At 37.6% G+C, this 17,608-nt stretch overlaps 1 protein-coding gene across 8 annotated transcripts in view; it reads left to right on the forward strand.

The window, feature by feature from the left end:
- Positions 1–17,608, forward strand: part of Rnf38 (ring finger protein 38) — a 105,187-nt gene that overhangs the window by 64,997 nt on the left and 22,582 nt on the right. For 4 of the 8 annotated variants that reach the window (XM_028770242.1, XM_028770241.1, XM_028770240.1 and 1 more), the window contains 2 exons: positions 11,972–12,165; positions 16,523–16,736. In XM_028770242.1, the coding sequence (XP_028626075.1) occupies positions 12,059–12,165; positions 16,523–16,736 (321 nt within the window). In that variant the 5' untranslated portion in view covers positions 11,972–12,058. Of the gene's footprint in view, positions 1–5,924; positions 6,075–11,971; positions 12,166–16,522; positions 16,737–17,608 lie in introns of those variants that run through there. The other 4 variants (XM_028770243.1, XM_028770238.1, XM_028770237.1 and 1 more) reach the window with 3 other exon arrangements.

A 17,608-nucleotide genomic window follows, 5' to 3' on the forward strand; every position in this document is an offset into this window, starting at 1 on the left:
AAGTAAAAATCTCCAAAATGGCTAGATACTTGAGCAGTGTAGAAAGACCGTTGGTCAGGATATTTATCTTTAGTTCTGTTTCGTGTTTGTGCTGCCATTAGTTTGGAGCACTGTTTTGCAGTCTCTCTTACTGGAAAGGTGGGTAGTTCTTGATTAGTCTTGATTGTTGCATAGTGTCTCTTGGACTGCTTACACATTTTCTGCTTGTTTTTCAGTTAGGTGCATATACGAATATTAGCTTTGCTTCATTCATAGATTGCTTTCAGTTTCTCTCCAGGGAACATAAGCATTTCAGCATTAATTTATACATATAGTTCTGGTTCTATTCCATCTATCAGAAGATATTAAATACCTGTTATGACATTGACTAAAGGAACTAAATGATTGAATTCTTTGTAAAAATGAAACAGAAATGTAAACAAATGAAGTACGGGGTGATCTACACTGTGTCATTTCCTTCCAGTTTGTCCATACTAATTAGTTGTGCCTCGCTTCTCTTCCTTACCCTTGTGTTATGGAACTCTGGACTGGGGAAAGGAGAGGGAGTAGTAGTCTTTAGTTGTTTTTACCAACTTTGGTTTTGAGTGCCTCCCAAAAGACGTAGATCTATTTAGTTTGTCTTAACTCAAAAATGGGAATAAGTTTTACTTAACACATGTGTTCCAGTGTTCAACAGTAGTGATCACCTTCCCTTAAATACTTAATTTTTACCCCAATTAGTGCCTAGTGATGTCTCAAAAATGGCACACATAAACAAGTGCTAAGAGGTCAGAGGACAACCTCCCATCTTGAGACAGAGTCTCTAGCACACTGTTGCATATACCAGGCTAACTTGACTGGTCAATTTCATGGAGTCTCCTGTCTTTTGCTCTTTTTAATACAGAAGCACTGGGGCTATAGATGCATACTGTTCTTCCTGACTTTATGTGGATGCTGGGGATGGGGGTCTCAAGTCCTCATGCTGGTGAGCCAAGAAATTATCCTGAGCCGTCTCTCAGCACTCCAAGTTTTATTAGCGTGTTTAATTGTGAGCAGATTCATAATAAACTTGTGACATAATCTAGAGAAGCTGACTGTTGTATCATTCAATTAGTTTGGGAGTAGAGTATATTACACTTCTAGGTAATAGTAACAGTGGTAAACACAGATTATGGTTTCTGAACTAAAATTTATCTCAGATTTATGATGTAGCACATGTTTAACCATACTTTTATTTTGTTCTAAACTTCTGTATTGAGACAAGATCTACAGACCAGATGGCCTCATTTCCTGTGTAGCTGATGTTGACTTTGAACGTCTGGCTCTCTAGAGTTCTAGAATTACAGTGTTGTCCTACCATACTACAGCTGTGTAGGAACATTTACAGATTTACAGGATTTTCACCTCTTTTGCTTCAGAGCACATTAGATTTAGCATTTTTGTGATTTTGCTTTTTATTCCACAATTTATTACATTCGTTTATCTCCAGGAAAGGTGGAACTGGGGGAACCATTGTGTTAAATTAAGTCAGACAAATATGGCATGCTTTCTCTGAAGAGAGACAATTAGGGAACAAAGAGTGGGGACATGTAAGACAGGAAGGTGGGCATAAAGCACAACTTATATATGTATAGAAATGTGACAAGCCTAATTTGATTATATCAACAATTTATAATAACTTTGTTGAAAGGATTTCAGAAAAATCCACCAAGAAATAAAAAGTGATTAAGGAAAGAAATTACTGATAAAAATTGTAAACTTAAAATTTTCATTTATCTTATGTGTGTGCCTCACCTTTACCAGGGTGTACATGTGGATCCTAGGGATTGAAGTCAGGTTTCAAGCAACTTAATTTGTAAAAAGTACATCATTTAGTATACTATCCTGGAAGTTGTGGTGCACATCCTTAATCCAAATACCTAGGAGTCTGAGACAGGATGCTTGTGAATTTAAGGCCATCCTCTGTCTTAAAAACAGACAAAAAAGCTGGCACAGAAGACTGTTAAATCTCTCTGCTTCATTCATTTTTATGAAAAAAAAATTAACTGAATATGGTGGAAAGCTGCCATTAGAAACAGTTTTAGAAGGAATAGTGTTTCCTTAAATCCTGTTAGCACAATAGTGCAGCTGTGCTAATCTCTAAGACAAGGATTAAATTGTTATTGATGTTATTAGCTGCCCAAACAGAGAAGTGCCAACTTAAACAGAAAGTATCATAAAGTACTAATGCCCTGATGCTTAAAAGATATATGCAAACATTGGTCTTGCTTTCCAGCTGCACTGGATGAATTTGTCATATAGTTATTTGTAAGCAAACATTAAAAAACAAGTAACCTCAGACTTTAATCCTCACTTTTGGGAGGCAGAGGCAAACATCTCTTGAGTTCAAGGCCAGCCTGAGTTACATAGTGAGACCCTTGGTCAAGAAAACCAACCAACCAAAAACCTTGTATGAGAAGACTTGATATAAGTATCTTTCTTACCTGGCTGGAGCTTATACAATTTACTTGGTTGTTCTCTTTTGAAATCATTGGTTGATATTGATATGGTAACTGCTCCAGTGCCTAGGGCTGCTGTCCCCAGTTCCCTGCTCTGTGGCTCCCTTCTCTCTTCTCTCTTCTGACAGCGCTGTACCTTAGTTTGGAAGGCTGATAGAGAACTTCTCAAGAATGGCTCAGTTCTGTTTTTTAAGAACTTCCTCTGATTAAGTCAGGCCCTCTTAGGATGCTCTCTCTGTTTAACTTAAAATCAACTGTTGGAATCTTGATCACCCTGAGACTCATTCCTACTTTGCCCCCCACCCCAAATCAATGGAATCTGCTCCAAGTATAATGAAGGGAGGATTATACATGAGTGATGAGATTTTATGGTGATATCTTATATAGGAAGTCTGTTTATCATATATTTCACACAAATAAAACTATGAACTTACTGTGAGATCAGTGCTGGTTTCGACCAAGTCCAGCAGTGGTTTGTTACAGATTCTGTAGGACTGGAATATAATTTCTTCTACCATATTATTTGTCTTTAGAGATAATTGGAGTTTCTGACAGAAGAACACTATTGTGGATAGAAAAGATATACTTGAAATCTCTTAGTATGACAAGAGCCAAGGGTGCTAGGGATTTGTTGTTGTTTGTTTTTACTTATGCTGATGGAACTCTTAAATTTTCCAAAGGATCAAAGAGTGAAGAATAAAGCTGACTCTGATTTCTGTTTTGCTAGCCAGGTGCTTGTACTTGTGATTTGTAAAACTGACCATGATTGTTGAAGATAAATGAACTGCTTAAAACACAGTACAGGGTCTGAGAGAGCTCAGCAGTTAAGAACACTGGCCGCTTTTTCAGGAGACTTGAGTTTGATTCCCAGCACCCACAGGCGTCTCACAACTGTATAGAATTCCAGTTCAGGGTATACAATGCCCTCTTCTGATCTTGGGTACCTGGCGCACATGTGCACGATACAGACAAAGCATCTATTTACTTTTTTTTTTTTAAAGATTTATTTATTTTATGTATGTGAGTACACAGTTGCTGTGATCAGATATACCAGAAGAGGGCGTCAGATCCCATTATGGATGGTTGTGAGCCACCATGTGGTTGCTGGGAATTGAACTCAGGACCCTCTGGAAGAGCAATCAGTGCTCTTAACCACTGAGCCATCTCTCCAGCCCCCATTTACTTTTAAAATGGAAAGGAAGGAAGGAAGGAAGGAAGGAAGGAAGGAAGGAAGGAAGGAAGGAAGGAAGGAAGGAAGGAAGGAAGAAAGAAAGAAAGAAAAGAAGAAAAGCCCAAGAGAATTGCAGGCAGAGTACTAACTTGAAGAAGGAGTAGCTCATTTGGAGAGAGTTTGTGACATTCTTTGCTGAATGAAGATCAAGAATGGCAAATATACTTCTAAACTATTTTGAATTTGTTTTATTGTTTTGAGAAAGGACTTCTTACTATGTAAGGCTGGCCTAAAATTTGTAACAGTTCTATCTTAGCCTCTGGAGTGCTATGATTAGAGGCACAAGCTACTTGCAAGGCTAAATGAACTTTTTTCTTTTGCTATGCTGGAAATCAAATTGCCTTTTATTTTCTTATCAATTTAATTATGTTCCAGTACTTTTCTGCTTTATAGTACTTAAATATCATACTGTTGTTGGTTGCTTGCTTCTGTTTTGTCCTGCCCCCTTTGACATTTATTTAATAGGGTGGCACACATTTAAACCATGACACGTGGAGGGCAGAAGACAAACTTCTGGCAGTAAATTCTCTTCCTGTACCCACTATGTGGGTTCCAGGGATCTAATCCAGGTCATCAGACTTGGTGGCAAGACCTTTTACCTACTAAGCCATCTTGTTGGCCCTCACTTTTTAATTAAAATAAGGTCATTGGGATTTTTGTTTTTTAATCTTTATAGCTTAGTTCTTTAACATATATTAACATATATGTATATAATGCTTAGCTTTTAGAAAACAGTAAATATTCCTTCACCTGTGCATACTCATAAGTATAAAGAACATTAGCACATTATGTTTACAATACAGAGATAAACAATAGTTTATATCCAAAATATACTGTGTAGTAAACTAACAAGTATTCCTCTTTATTAACTTCTGAGGGGTGGTAATAGGTCTTTGGCAGTATTTTTATTCTTACCATGTTTATGAGACTTATACCACACCAACAGCAAAGTTACAGAGGGCCAGAGATGATCAAAGCATGCCAGTAGTACAACATTCAATCTTTAATTTCTTCTCTAGCATCTTCTTTACTATCTGCCATACTGAAAATTGTTTCCTTACTATCCTGCTCCCTGCCAGCTATCAGAGCAGAGCACTCAATGTCAGCTTCATCAGAAATTTCCTAAACAGTGATTTACTTGGTCCTTTTTCTTTCCTTTCCCCTTTCTCTCCTTCTTTGATAGCATATACTTGTTAAAGATGGGAAACCATGCCTCTTTCTTTTTTAGTGCTTGTTACCAAGGGGACTTTTAAATCTAAGACTAAGGGAAGAAATGAGACAAAAACTGTAAAATCACAATGTTAAGCACGTTTTCTTTTTTCTTTTTTCTTTCTTTCTTTTTTTTTTTGTATGTGTGAGTGCAAGCAAATCTTTAAACTTGGAGTCCCCAAGGAAGATTTCACTGTCACAATATAGTGAGGAGTGTTGTTCATGCTTTTAAATTGCTACAGATTCACACAAATTTAAGGAGATTTAACTTACAGTCTAGATTTTTAAGCTAAACGTTGTTTCAGACTTATGAGTTTGTCTTCATTTCTTTAGCAGAGCCTCTAGTTTTGTGTTGTTTCCATTACTTGACCTTTTGTTACTGTTTGAGGATTTTCATTTGCTTTTTTTTTTTTTAAATCTTGAGACAGGATCATGATTTCTAGCCCAGGTTAGCTTAGAACTTGGGATGTTCTTGCCTCAGCCTCCCTAGTACTGAATGAATGTAGCTACAGTTTATTGAGTAGAATGGAGAGGCCATCCCTGGTTAAACATAACATATGTGGACATATGTATATGTTGTAAAGTCTTTTAGCTGAAAGTATAGAACTTTTACCATAAATATTGTCAAGTCTTTTTTTTCACCATGGTCACTAAAAGAACAATGAGAAAAAATATAGTGTAGGCAGACATTCATCACTCTACTTGTGATTTTACCTGAAGTCTGACCTTTAGGGGTCACCAAAAAGATTATTATTAGGTATTTGGGGAACAAGAACTTAAATTCCCAAGCTGTGATGTTTTTTATCTCAAACCTTTTTTTGTGTGTGAGAAGCTCCATTGCTAGAGACAGTCTCTGCCTCCTGTATATTTTGATGTTTAAAGTTACTCTTCCCCGCCCCCAAGTATTATCAAACACTAGAAAGCCCAAAGGGTCCTTGACAGACTTGATTCTCCATACTGGTGTGGCTGGCCATGAACTATCCTTTTCTTCTCCCTCTTTTTCCCAGATATCTCCCGGGGCCAATTCAGCACCTCTACCTGGCCATCCTAACAAGGTGATTTGTGAAAGGGTGAGACTTCAGAGCCTGTTCCCTCTTCTCCCAAGTGATCAGAACACTACCATTCAAGAGGATGCTCACTTCAAAGCTTTCTTCCAGGTTCTTATATGTTTACCCTTTCCCTACACAGGGCTGAAAGTCACAGATACATTCTAGCTTGTTTCTAGGAAGGTTTAAACAAGCTTGTGAGTATCCTCTTACTTTCTGTTGTATGTGGAAGTTAACACTCCTCTCAGAGACTTCTTGAAGTTAACTGAGTTTTTCTGAAGAATCTCTTGTCTTGAGCTACTGTTCATTATTTTACCACTTAATACTCTGTTTTAAAAATATTCTTTTGTCTTAATCATTTGTTCTAACCATTCAGTTTCTGTAGATAGAAGATACTAAAATATGTAAGGTGTGTAGGAAAGGAAAAATGAAAGCATTTGTTTGAAGTCATCGCTACTTGCTTAGTGCATAAGGTATTTGTTTTCTGTGTACCTCATAGTACCTATACATAAAAATTTGATTTGAAGAAATTTAATATAAGATGAAAATGAGTACAGATATATTAAAACCATCTTTGGGTTATTAATAACATTACTCGGATTTGCTCATACAAATCACTGGCTATTGAACTTTGACTAGTTAAAGAGAAATACTTAGGATATATTAAGTTTGGCATGTGCTGTGAGTGCCACCTCTAGGTGATCTAGGGCTCTCTTTAGCCTGGTATTCCTTTTAGAATTTGTGCTGGATTCTCTGTTATATGTGTATTATGTGTTACTGTTTTTAAATCTCAAAGTAAACTAGGCATCTTGTACGGAAATAGGCTTTAAAAAGTTCAAGGTACACACTTCTATCCGATTATTTGTAGAGCAAGGGCCTCATCTGATTTTAGCTGCGTTGTGTTTACTATATCACACTACCTTTAGATATTCACATTTCTGTAAATATATTTGTAAGTATTTAGCACATAACTATTTTAGGAGGTATAATTGTCTGTGAGTTGTGTGTCATATTGACTGCTGTTTTGATTACAGACAGCATTGTCTGCACACAGAAGCTCAATATAATTTGGTGACTGATGCTTAAGAAATTTAAAGCCAGAGCTGGTAGCAAGTGCCTTTAATTCCAGCGCTACTGAGCCTGAAGGAGGCAGATTTCTGCAAGTTCAAGATCAACCTGGTCTACATATTGTTCTGAGACTGCCAAGGCTATGTATATAGACCGACCTTATCTCAAAAACACAAAGGAACAAAATTGGAAGGAAAGAAAGAAAGGACAGGAAAGACACTTTAAGGCTGTTTAAACTTTGTGATGTCATGTACCTTTAATCCCAGTGTGGGAAGCAGAGAAAGGCAAATCTATTGAGTTTAAGTCGAGCCAAGGCTATCCTGTATCCAAAAAAAATAAAAGAATTTTTAAAATTGCTAAACAATACACTTAACTACAGACACTAATAAATACTTCTCATTTTCTGTGTTCATATTTTGTTGAAGGCTTCAGGGATGAGTATTAACTTTAAACTTAGTAAATACAAATGCAATAAATTAAAACCCTTGTTTTAAAAATAAAACAATAAAGTTAAAAGTTAGAGCTAATTGTACTGGTATTTTTCTGTTTTGCTTTTTTTCTTCCAAAGCTATTAGCAGTTGAAATGAACCCTTTGCCCATGTTAGTCATATGCTACACTCTCTTAATTAGTCATGTTATATATACCCTCTAACTACTCATGTTTCTCTCTAGTCATATGGTATACCCTAATCCCTGGGGTTTATTGAAAATTAAGAAGTATTTTAATTTTGTTTATAGTGTTAGTTTAGTCTTTTCTCTACCTTTAGAACAAGCCTTTCCACTGTACTCTCCAGGGGAGAGCCAGAGATTTTTCTCTACTCAGTTACTGCCCTGGATAAGAAAATTGATGGGTCTTACGAAGACCTGAGAAATACGGATACAATGACTAATTCTCTGTCAGAATGAGTATCATTTGTTAGTTTCAGCAGTGCCTCTCCCTTTAAAAACTTGGGATATTGTAGATACTACCCAGCATTGCTCAGTGATAAAGAACACTTCCTGTTCTTGCCACGAAGAGTGGAGTTTGCATCCTAGCTCCTACTAAGACAGCTCACAAATGCTTGTAATTCCAGCTGTAAGGGATCTGAAATCCACAGACACATGCAATAAATAAAAATAAAACCTTGTTCCCACATGAGAAGGGATTCTTAGAAAGTCATTCCCTTAGTATAGTCTCTTGACATTGGCTTTTCTCGGATACCTTTTACTTTGCCTTCTTTCTAAATATTTTTCAGTGATTGTGTGTTGCATATTTGCATATGTTTGCACATGCCCCTAAAGCTATAACATGGGTAATAGATGACCCTTTGAGCCACCTATATAAATAATGGGCTCCAAAAGTAATATGTTGTCTTGAATGCCAAGCCATCTCTTCAGCCATTTATTTAATTTGCTTACATACTTACTGTTTTTTTTCTTTTTTTAATATTTTGTTAAAATTTTGAGCCAAGGACTTGCTATGTTCAGCTGGTATTAACAAGTCTCTGTTGCCAGGCTCAACCCTTTTGGATTTCTCCTTTCTCAAAACATCCTCTCTGTTTCCTAGGTGAGGTTTCCATTTTTCAAGAACTCAACTCCCCTGTAGCTTTCTTTAGGCATAAAATAACTATTTTTATTGTAAACATGGAGTTGGACATATGGCTCATTATTAGGACAGCTATAGCAGAAAAAAGTATTGTTCTTTATCCTTACTCTTGTTTCTGATAGCTTTCACTAGCCTAGAGACAAGGCAGCTAAGCTAGGTTGGCAGGGGCCCCTAAAGGTTCACCTGCCTCTGCCTTTCTAGCACTACCATACTTCCCTGCCTGAAGTGATTCTGGGGCTCAAACCCAGCTCCTAAGATTGTAAGGCAAAAACACTTTACTAATTGGGCTCTATCCCTAGCCCAGTGGTTCTTGACCTTCCTCATGTTGTGTCCCTCATGTGGTGACCCCCAACCATCAAATTAATTTCATTGCTACTTCTTTGTTGTTGTTTTGTTTGTTTGTTTGTTTGGTCTTTCGAGACAGGGTTTCTCTGTATAGCTCTGGCTGTCTTGGAATTCACTCTGTAGACCAGGCTGGCCTCAAACTCAGAAATCCGCCTGCCTCTGCCTCCCAAATGCTGGGATTAAAGGTGTGCACCACCACTGCCCGGCTCATTGCTACTTCTAACTGTAATTTTTGCTGTTATGAATCATAATGTAAATATCTGATCGCCAACCCCTGTGAAAGGGTCAATTGACCCCCACAGGTTGAGAACCACTGCCCTAGCCTATCACCAGTGTTAGTGAACAAAAGTTTTTGTCATTTATGACCTTTGGTGATCAGTTGTGTCACTCTTTAACTTTGACGTGCTTTGTTCTTGTTTTCCTTGTGTTGGTGTAGAGGTCAACCTTCTTGTATCTTGTCTTTTGAGATAGGGTCTCACTGGCCTGGATCTCATCACTGGCTGACCAAGGACCCTGCCGTTCCTGCTTGTCACCAGTGCTGGGATTAGCTTTGCTTTTTAAGTGCTTTTTGTGGATAGAGCTCTGTTGACTCACATTTTAAGTTATGGTTCATGGTGGCAGTGGGGATGGGGGGCAGTGGGGTCTCACCATACCGCCTCCCCTCTACCCTCCATTCAAGAAGCAGAAGAGTTGCTCATCTTCCTTCCTTGGTTCAGTCCAAAACCCCAGCCATTATATTTAGAATTGATCTTATTGCTTCAGTTAACCTTACCTAGAAACTTCTCAGACATGCTCATGGGCTTGCCTCTATCCCATCATGATGGGCAAAGGTGGATCTTTACACCTCTCTCAACATAAGCCAATTCCTTCCTTCTTTGGGAATGAAATCCTCAAAAAGTACAATGATTGCTAAAGTCGGGCACATTTTAGTCATCAGAAGCAGCTGGGACCTGCTTCTGCTTCTGTTTATATTCACTGTGAGACCTCATGCATACACCTCCTGCTTTCTTTCCTCCCTTGATTCCCAGTCTGTACCAGTGCTCTGTACAGTAGAAGTAGTAACTGTATGCCTTAACACTTCACACATTTAAATTGTCGGCATTTGATATGTTGAAAACTTAGCCCACTGTTACAGAAAAGAATTCTCCCCCCTGAGAATTCAAAACCAATTTCTTTTAAAAAAGACAGGCCCATCTAATAATTCAGTGGCTTTTGGAGTTTGGTTCTAGCAGCACCAAGTGTCACTGGGAATCATACCTCATAAGTAGCCATTCTTACTGGGTGGGTGGGGCACACCCTTTTAATTCCAGCATTTAGGAGATAAAAGTGGGTAGATCTCTTGAGTTCAAGGCCAGCCTGAGCTACTTAGACACTGTCTTCAAAAACAAAAAAGTATGTAATAGACTACGACATAAATGTGCCTGTAACCGCACACTCAGGACAAGGAAGAAGGAGGATTAGAAGTTCAAAGTCATTCTTCCCTATAGAACCAGTTGGAGGCTGTCTGGGCTACTAGGCAGTAATTTTCTTGCTTTTCTCTATGTACATGGCATATGTGCATATGTGTACATGTGTGAGGGTGATGTGTACATGTGTGAGGATACTCTTAAAGTTTGGGGATTCTCATAAAACCTGGCTTTCTTATTAAAAACAAGTATATTTAACTAATATCATTAAGAGAATATAGGTTAGATGTTATTTTGTTGATACACTTGCTAAATAATTTTGAAATATCAAATGTAACCATTTAGCTTTTTTTTTTTTTTTAAATGTAAGAGATGGGTCTCATGTAGCATAAGCTGGCCTTGAATTCACTATGTGACCAAGGATGACCTCAGATTACCAATCTTCTGGCCTTTGTCTCCCAAGTTCTGGAATTATACTCTAGGTTCAGCTCCATAGATCAGTTTGCTTTGTTCCTAAAATCAGTTGTTTTCTTTGCTTGTCTATTTAAAAATAGGACATTGTTGGGGTTAGAAATTCGGCTTACCTTATCAAAGCACTTGTTAGTCTTACATTGGACTGGGGTTCAGTTTCTAGCCCCCCATATATCTGATAGCCATTTGTAACTCTAGTTCCAGAGGATCTCATAGCCTCCTCGTCTTCACAAGTGTTGGAAATACATGGTGCACAGACATGCAGGCAGAACATCATGCATAAAATAAAAATAAATGTAAACTTAGAGAATCTGTTCACAAATATCAGTTATTTTGTAAACCAATTAAAAGTAATTTAATGGCTAATAATTAAAACTTGGGGGTGTAGATTAGTGTAGAAATAGGAACAGTCTTCCCAACAAAACGTAGCCTTTTAGATTTTCAGTTAATTTGGAATATTGCCAGTTTTGGTGAGATTGAATTAGTTGGGACTCCTGGAGTTAATAGCAGTTACATGGCCGTATAAATTTTATATCTACAAAGCTTGTACTGTGACCTTTTGAATATTGGATGATACTCCCAAAGTGCTATGACATTCTAAAAAGAATTATTGATCTTAATCAGTTGGATTTCCTTTATATAAAATTTGTTTTATCTTATTCATGTAACCATCATTGAAGCAATAACTGGCCTAACAACAAAAATGGTAGAGGTGTGTGGTTAGTATCCGAGGTTGGGGCCTACTCAGGAAAACAAGAGGGCTTCTTCATGACCAAACTCATCATCACTATCTAAAGTGAACTGATAGCTTATAGCATAATGGCATTTCTCAGGATTTAGGAGTTAGGATTTCTAGAAGGTCAGGTACTATATATATATAAGAGTTAGCGCTCTGTTTCTTATATATTGTTATCTAATGGTTTTCAAACAGTTCAATTTTTTTACATGTATATTTACTGTCTATCCCCCTTTTCTCTACCCCTGCCCCTACATTTCTTAATTTAGGATTTTAGTGCAATGCCTATCCTTTGTTTTTTTTTTTTATGAGAAATGCATTTTTTTAACCTGTTGCATATGAAGTAATATAAAATCATTATGGGTTTATTCAGCGATCCTTTTTGTTGCATTGGCAGAGTGAAGATAGTCCAAGTCCTAAGAGACAGCGCCTCTCTCATTCAGTCTTTGATTACACGTCAGCATCACCAGCTCCCTCACCACCAATGCGACCATGGGAGATGACATCAAACAGGCAGCCCCCTTCAGTTCGACCAAATCAACATCACTTCTCAGGGGAACGGTGTAACACACCGGCACGCAACAGAAGGAGGTTAGTCAACCACTGTTTATTTCTTTACTTCTACTGGTGGATTTTCTGACAAAAATATGTCAAAGTATATTTTTGTAGATATTTCATAAATATGGCAGTACCTGCACACGCACACACACACATTCATGCATAAAAATTAAAAGTTGTTTAGGTTTCTATCTTAGGTTATAAAGAGTTCATTAAGCTGCTCATGTGTAGAAACTGAAAGTGTAGAAACTGAAAGAGACTGAAGTGATTTTCCTAAAGTGAATCGTGGCCATTATATATAAATTCACCTGCCTTATGATTTAGAACAGATTATGGAGCTGGAATATAACTTAAAGGTAAATTATTTGCCTAGTATCCATAAAGTCCTGTGTGGACATAATATTATTGTACACTGTGTAAAGATTATCCTTGCATTATTCTGTTTTTTTTCTGTTTTTTTTTTTTTTTCTGTTTTTTTTTTTTTTTTTTTTTTTGGTTTTTTCGAGACAGGGTTTCTCTGTGTAGTCCTGGCTGTCCTGGAACTCACTCTGTAGACCAAGCTAGCCTCGAACTCTTGAACTCAGAGATCCGCCTGCCTCTGCCTCCCAAGTGCTGGGATTAATCCTTGCATTATTCAATTGCTGACTTTTCTGCCCCCGTATTTGGTTGTAGTGGGGGACCTGGCATTGTAATGCTTATTCTAAGCCTCTCCTGGTTGTTGTATAAACACTGCTCCCCATTTATCTCTGATCTGTCAATAAAAGCTGATCAGCCAGTGTCTGAACAGGGGAGAGAATAGAGTTGACTTCTGATGGGAGGGAGGGTAGCATTTCACCTTGAAAAGGCATCTGGAGCAGTACTAAAATCCAAGTATCTTGGAGGTTTTGGCTGGGAGGTAGCAAGATTGGCTAGAGGATTATTAGAATAGAATAATAACTACTTGGATATTATGCTGTAAAGCTTGGTTAAATAAATCTTACAGTCTCTGTCTCATTTATTTGGGAGCTAGATGAGATTAAAAAAATTCACTTTTTAAATTTTTATATCAGTCTTGTGTTCAGTACCCCCAACACACAGCCCTTCTTATGGGCTAGTCTACAGTCCTGGTAGTTGAAAAATGTGTTTTATACCTTATAAGATATATATGATATATACCATATCAGAGCTTAGAGATGACCTGCGTCTGCCCTTCCAGCGTTGGCATCCTTAAAGAGCTGTATTTCTTTTTTCTTTTTTTTTTAATTTTTCATATTTTTCTTTTCTACTCATAACTCAGAGCACAGATGGCAAGAGTATAGGTAGTAATATAAAATAACAGCTGATTTTAAAAAGTAACAATATATTCAGCCATAAATTAAAGAACGAGTTTTATACAACGCATGAAACATCATTATATAACTTATAAAATCCAGATGGTGAGTGAGGTGTCGGTAACAGATGTACGGTTTTAAGAAGTCTTTTGCTGAGTTGCCCAGTAGTGGATAATTATCATAGCTTTTCCAAAGGATCTAATCCAAACTAGGCGTGGTCCAGCACACCTGTTAATTAGTATGTGGGAAGTAGACTCAAGAGGATGAGTTCAAGGCCAGCCTGCTACATAACAAGTTTGAGATCCTGAGCTATCCAAGACCCTATCTCCTCCAACTAAAAAAGCAGACAATAATGACCCTAATCCAGGGAACTTAACTTGAGGCCTTTAAGGACATTTTGGAGACACCAGAAAAGCAGTTACAGAAAAAAATTGCAACCTATCTGGAGAAAAATTCTTAATCTAGTAATTAATGCTTGCCTATAAATCAGTCTGTCTTACACAGCTGATGCTATAGTACGGATCTGAACTCTCCCCACAAAGGCCCAGATGTTAAAAGCTTGCTTCCTTGCCTGTGGCACTATTGGGAAGCTATGGAAACTTTAGGCCAGCCCAGTGTGAGGTTTTAAGGCATTAGGGGTGTGCCCTCAAAAGGAGCTGAGAGAAGAGCTGTATTTCTAACAAAACTGGTGTGAATTTCATCTTTTGAAAGGTGTGTGGTGCTTGCCTTTCCTTCTCAGAGGAGTTAATTTCTTCCTCAATTCGTTGTCCTTTAGTTGCCAGAAATCACTTTATTTCCAGAAAATCAGTGTGGCAGGGCAGTGGTGGTGCACGCCTTTAATCCCAGCACTTGGGAGGCAGAGGCAGGTGGATTTCTGAGTTCGCGGCCAGTCTGGTCTACAGAGTGAGTTCCAGGACAGCCAGGGCTACACAGAGAAACCCTGTCTCAAAAAAAAAAAAAACAAAAAAAAAGAAAGAAAGAAAAAGAAAGTCAGTGTGAGTTGAGGTACCTGTTTCCACGTATACAGTAATCGTAGTAGTAAGAGGAATAAGTAAGTTATGAAGTTTATAGACTAAATGGTTTTGTGTCTCTACACAAAGTACTCATGTAGTGAAGCTTTAACCGCCATTAGGATTGTCATTGGAGATGGGACTTTCTAAGGAAGTTGTTGAGGTTGAATAAGGGAATGAGGATGGGGCCCTTGTCTAAAAGGGTCTGTGTTTCTATAAGTAGGGACATCAGAGCCCACTCTGCCATATACAGACATGACGATAATGCAGAGTGTCTGCAAGCCAGGAACAGAGTTCTCATCAGAACTCTCAGGTCAGTTACACCTTGATCAGAGACTGGTAACCCTAGAACTTAGAGAGAATAAAGTCCTATTTAAGGCATCCAGCTTATAATGTTTTGTTACAGCATTCTTAGAAGATTGGATATGATCTTAAAAACCACCATTGATATCCCAAATTAGCCAAAATAAACTGTCAGAGTTAAGCTTTCTTTAGACACTTAACACTTTTTAAATGTCCAGTATTATATATATTAGGCAACTATATGGAAATGTCTGAGTAATTTGTGACTACCAGTATGTGGAAATAGGATTTTTTTAAAAAAATAAAAGTTATAGCTTAAATATCTGGTTGTTTATAGTCTTTTCCTGTTGTATGGTGAACTGTTATGCATTCTTAACATGTGAGACAAATGTATGATCAAAAGGATAACATGGTACCAACTCCTAGGTTAAAACTGGCCTCATACAACAACTCTGAAGTATGCACTCATGCACCAGCCCATCCTTTCTTCCTTCCAAGGAAGTAAACTTGTAGTTTATGGATCCCCTGTTCATTGTGGTTTTGAATGCCTATATATTCTTAAACAGTACGGTTTGGGATTTTGCTTTCATTTAAGTGTATTCTTTGTTTGTTTGTTTTGTATTCTTTGTTTTTTAATCATAGACTGCTTATGTTTAATGTTGATGGAAATAGATCATTTATTTTTGAAATTTACTTACTTTTATGTGCATTGGTATTTTGCTTCCATGTATGTCTGTGTGAAGTATTAGGTCCCATGGAACTGGAGTTACAGACAGTTGTGAGTCCTCATATGGGTGCTGGGAATTGAACTCTGGTCTTCTGGAAGAACAGTGTTCTTAATCACTGTGTCATCTCTCTATCCCAGCAATTATTTTTACTGTGATACAATCTTACATTAAAGTATGACAATCTATCCATCTGCTGTTGGCTTAAATAGTCATGTCCAGGTTGTTAGTACTATAAGGAGTACTACTAGGAACCTTTGAACACACACCTTATTTAAATGTGCAGAAGTTGTATTAGGTATAAGCCTAAAATAGGAAATGGATGGCAGGGTGTGTTTACAGAGGAGATAGAAACTGGCTTTTCTTTCTAAATCTGCAAAAAGAATCGTACTTTTCACTTATAACAGTACAAAGAAGGAGCAGGGGATGGATACTTAACACTCATAAAACAGTAGTAGGAATTACAACCCAGCAAATATCTACCCATGATTCCATACCAGTGATCATCAACTAAGTGAATGAAGGAGAAGAAAGTGCTAACTTGGGCTGGCAAGATAGCTCAGTGTGTAGAGTGCTCTGATCCCCAGGACTCACACAGTAAAAGGAAAGAAATTCCCTCTGATCTGCACAAACACATCGTAGCATGCCTCACAATCCAACCCCCCCCCCAAAAAAAATTTTTTTTTTAAAAAAAAAGGAGTAGTAAATTTTCCTTATGAAACAATTCTATTAATGAGTATAGAAATGAAGGTAATAGAAAATCCCTATCAGAGTAACATTGTAGCTATCCTTGCAAATCCAAGCTTGTTAAAAATTACTGGTGAGTTTTATAGTTAAGTTTGTTGGGTTTTTTTTTTTACAATTAATTTTGAACCATAACAGTTATTTATTGCTTGTACTTACCTTAGCATGTGTGCCTGTGCTTGCATGTGCGATCTTACACACACACACACACACACACACACAATAATAAGAATCCTGATGGATCATACTAATAAGCATTATAGTAATGACCTTCTTTTTGGCATTTACCCTATTATAGTCCTCCTGTTAGGCGTCAGCGAGGAAGAAGGGAACGTCTGTCTCGACACAATTCCATTAGTCAAGATGAAAACTATCACCATCTCCCTTATGCACAGCAGCAAGCAATAGAGGAACCTCGAGCTTTCCACCCTCCGAATGTATCTCCCCGTCTGTTACATCCAGCTGCTCATCCACCCCAGCAGAATGCAGTCATGGTTGACATACATGATCAGGTACAGTAGCAGAATGTCCTGGAAATACAAGTGTTAAAAGCTAATGGTTTATTAGGATCCACTGATTTTGTTGTTGTTGTTGATGCAGGTTTCTCTAATTCCTGAAATGTGTCTTATTTAAGTTCTTCATTCCTTTTAATAATGGTCAGGTAGCCAGGGCTGTGGCCCATCCCTGGGATCGCAGCAGGTCTCTTGAGTTTGAGGCCATCTAGGGCTACAGTTAGACATTGTCCCAGTGAATGAATGAGAAAATGAAGGAACATGAGATGAGCAGTGTTATTTTGAAGAGTACTTCAAAGAATTGTATAAAGAAAATTATAAAACATTGTTGAGAAATTTAAGAAAACCTGTGTAAAAGACGAGTAGTTGGCTTGAAAAATCCAGTTTCATAAAGCCTGTCAGTTCTCAAGTAAAGAACTAGTATAGAATTAATACACTATGCAGAATTAGTGTAGTCCTAAATAAAATTACAGTGGATTTGAAAAGTTGATCCTGATTTCTATGACAGTATATTTTTTAAATCTATAATTGAAAGCAAGCTGTTGCTAGTTGTTTTTTAAAAGTTTTGCTGGGCAGTGGTGGCATACGCTTTTAATCCTAGCACTTGGGAGGCAGAGGCAGGTGGATTTCTGAGTTCAAGGACAGCCAGGGCTACACAGAGAAACCCTGTCTCGAAAAACAAAACAAAAAAAAAAGAAAAGAAAGAAAAGTTTCATCCCTACTCATCCATCTCAGCAACTTTATTCTGTCCACAGGGTCTAGCTTACAAACCTAAAGGACTACTTTTTACCTTGTCTTTTAAGAAAAAAAAATCATGGACTTAATCCTTGGCATAAAGCCTCAAGCAAATGGTTCTCTGATGCCTTTTTTTT

This window comes from Grammomys surdaster, unplaced genomic scaffold, assembly GCF_004785775.1.
Source record: "Grammomys surdaster isolate TR1022 unplaced genomic scaffold, NIH_TR_1.0 199, whole genome shotgun sequence".
Taxonomy (NCBI): domain Eukaryota; kingdom Metazoa; phylum Chordata; class Mammalia; order Rodentia; family Muridae; genus Grammomys; species Grammomys surdaster.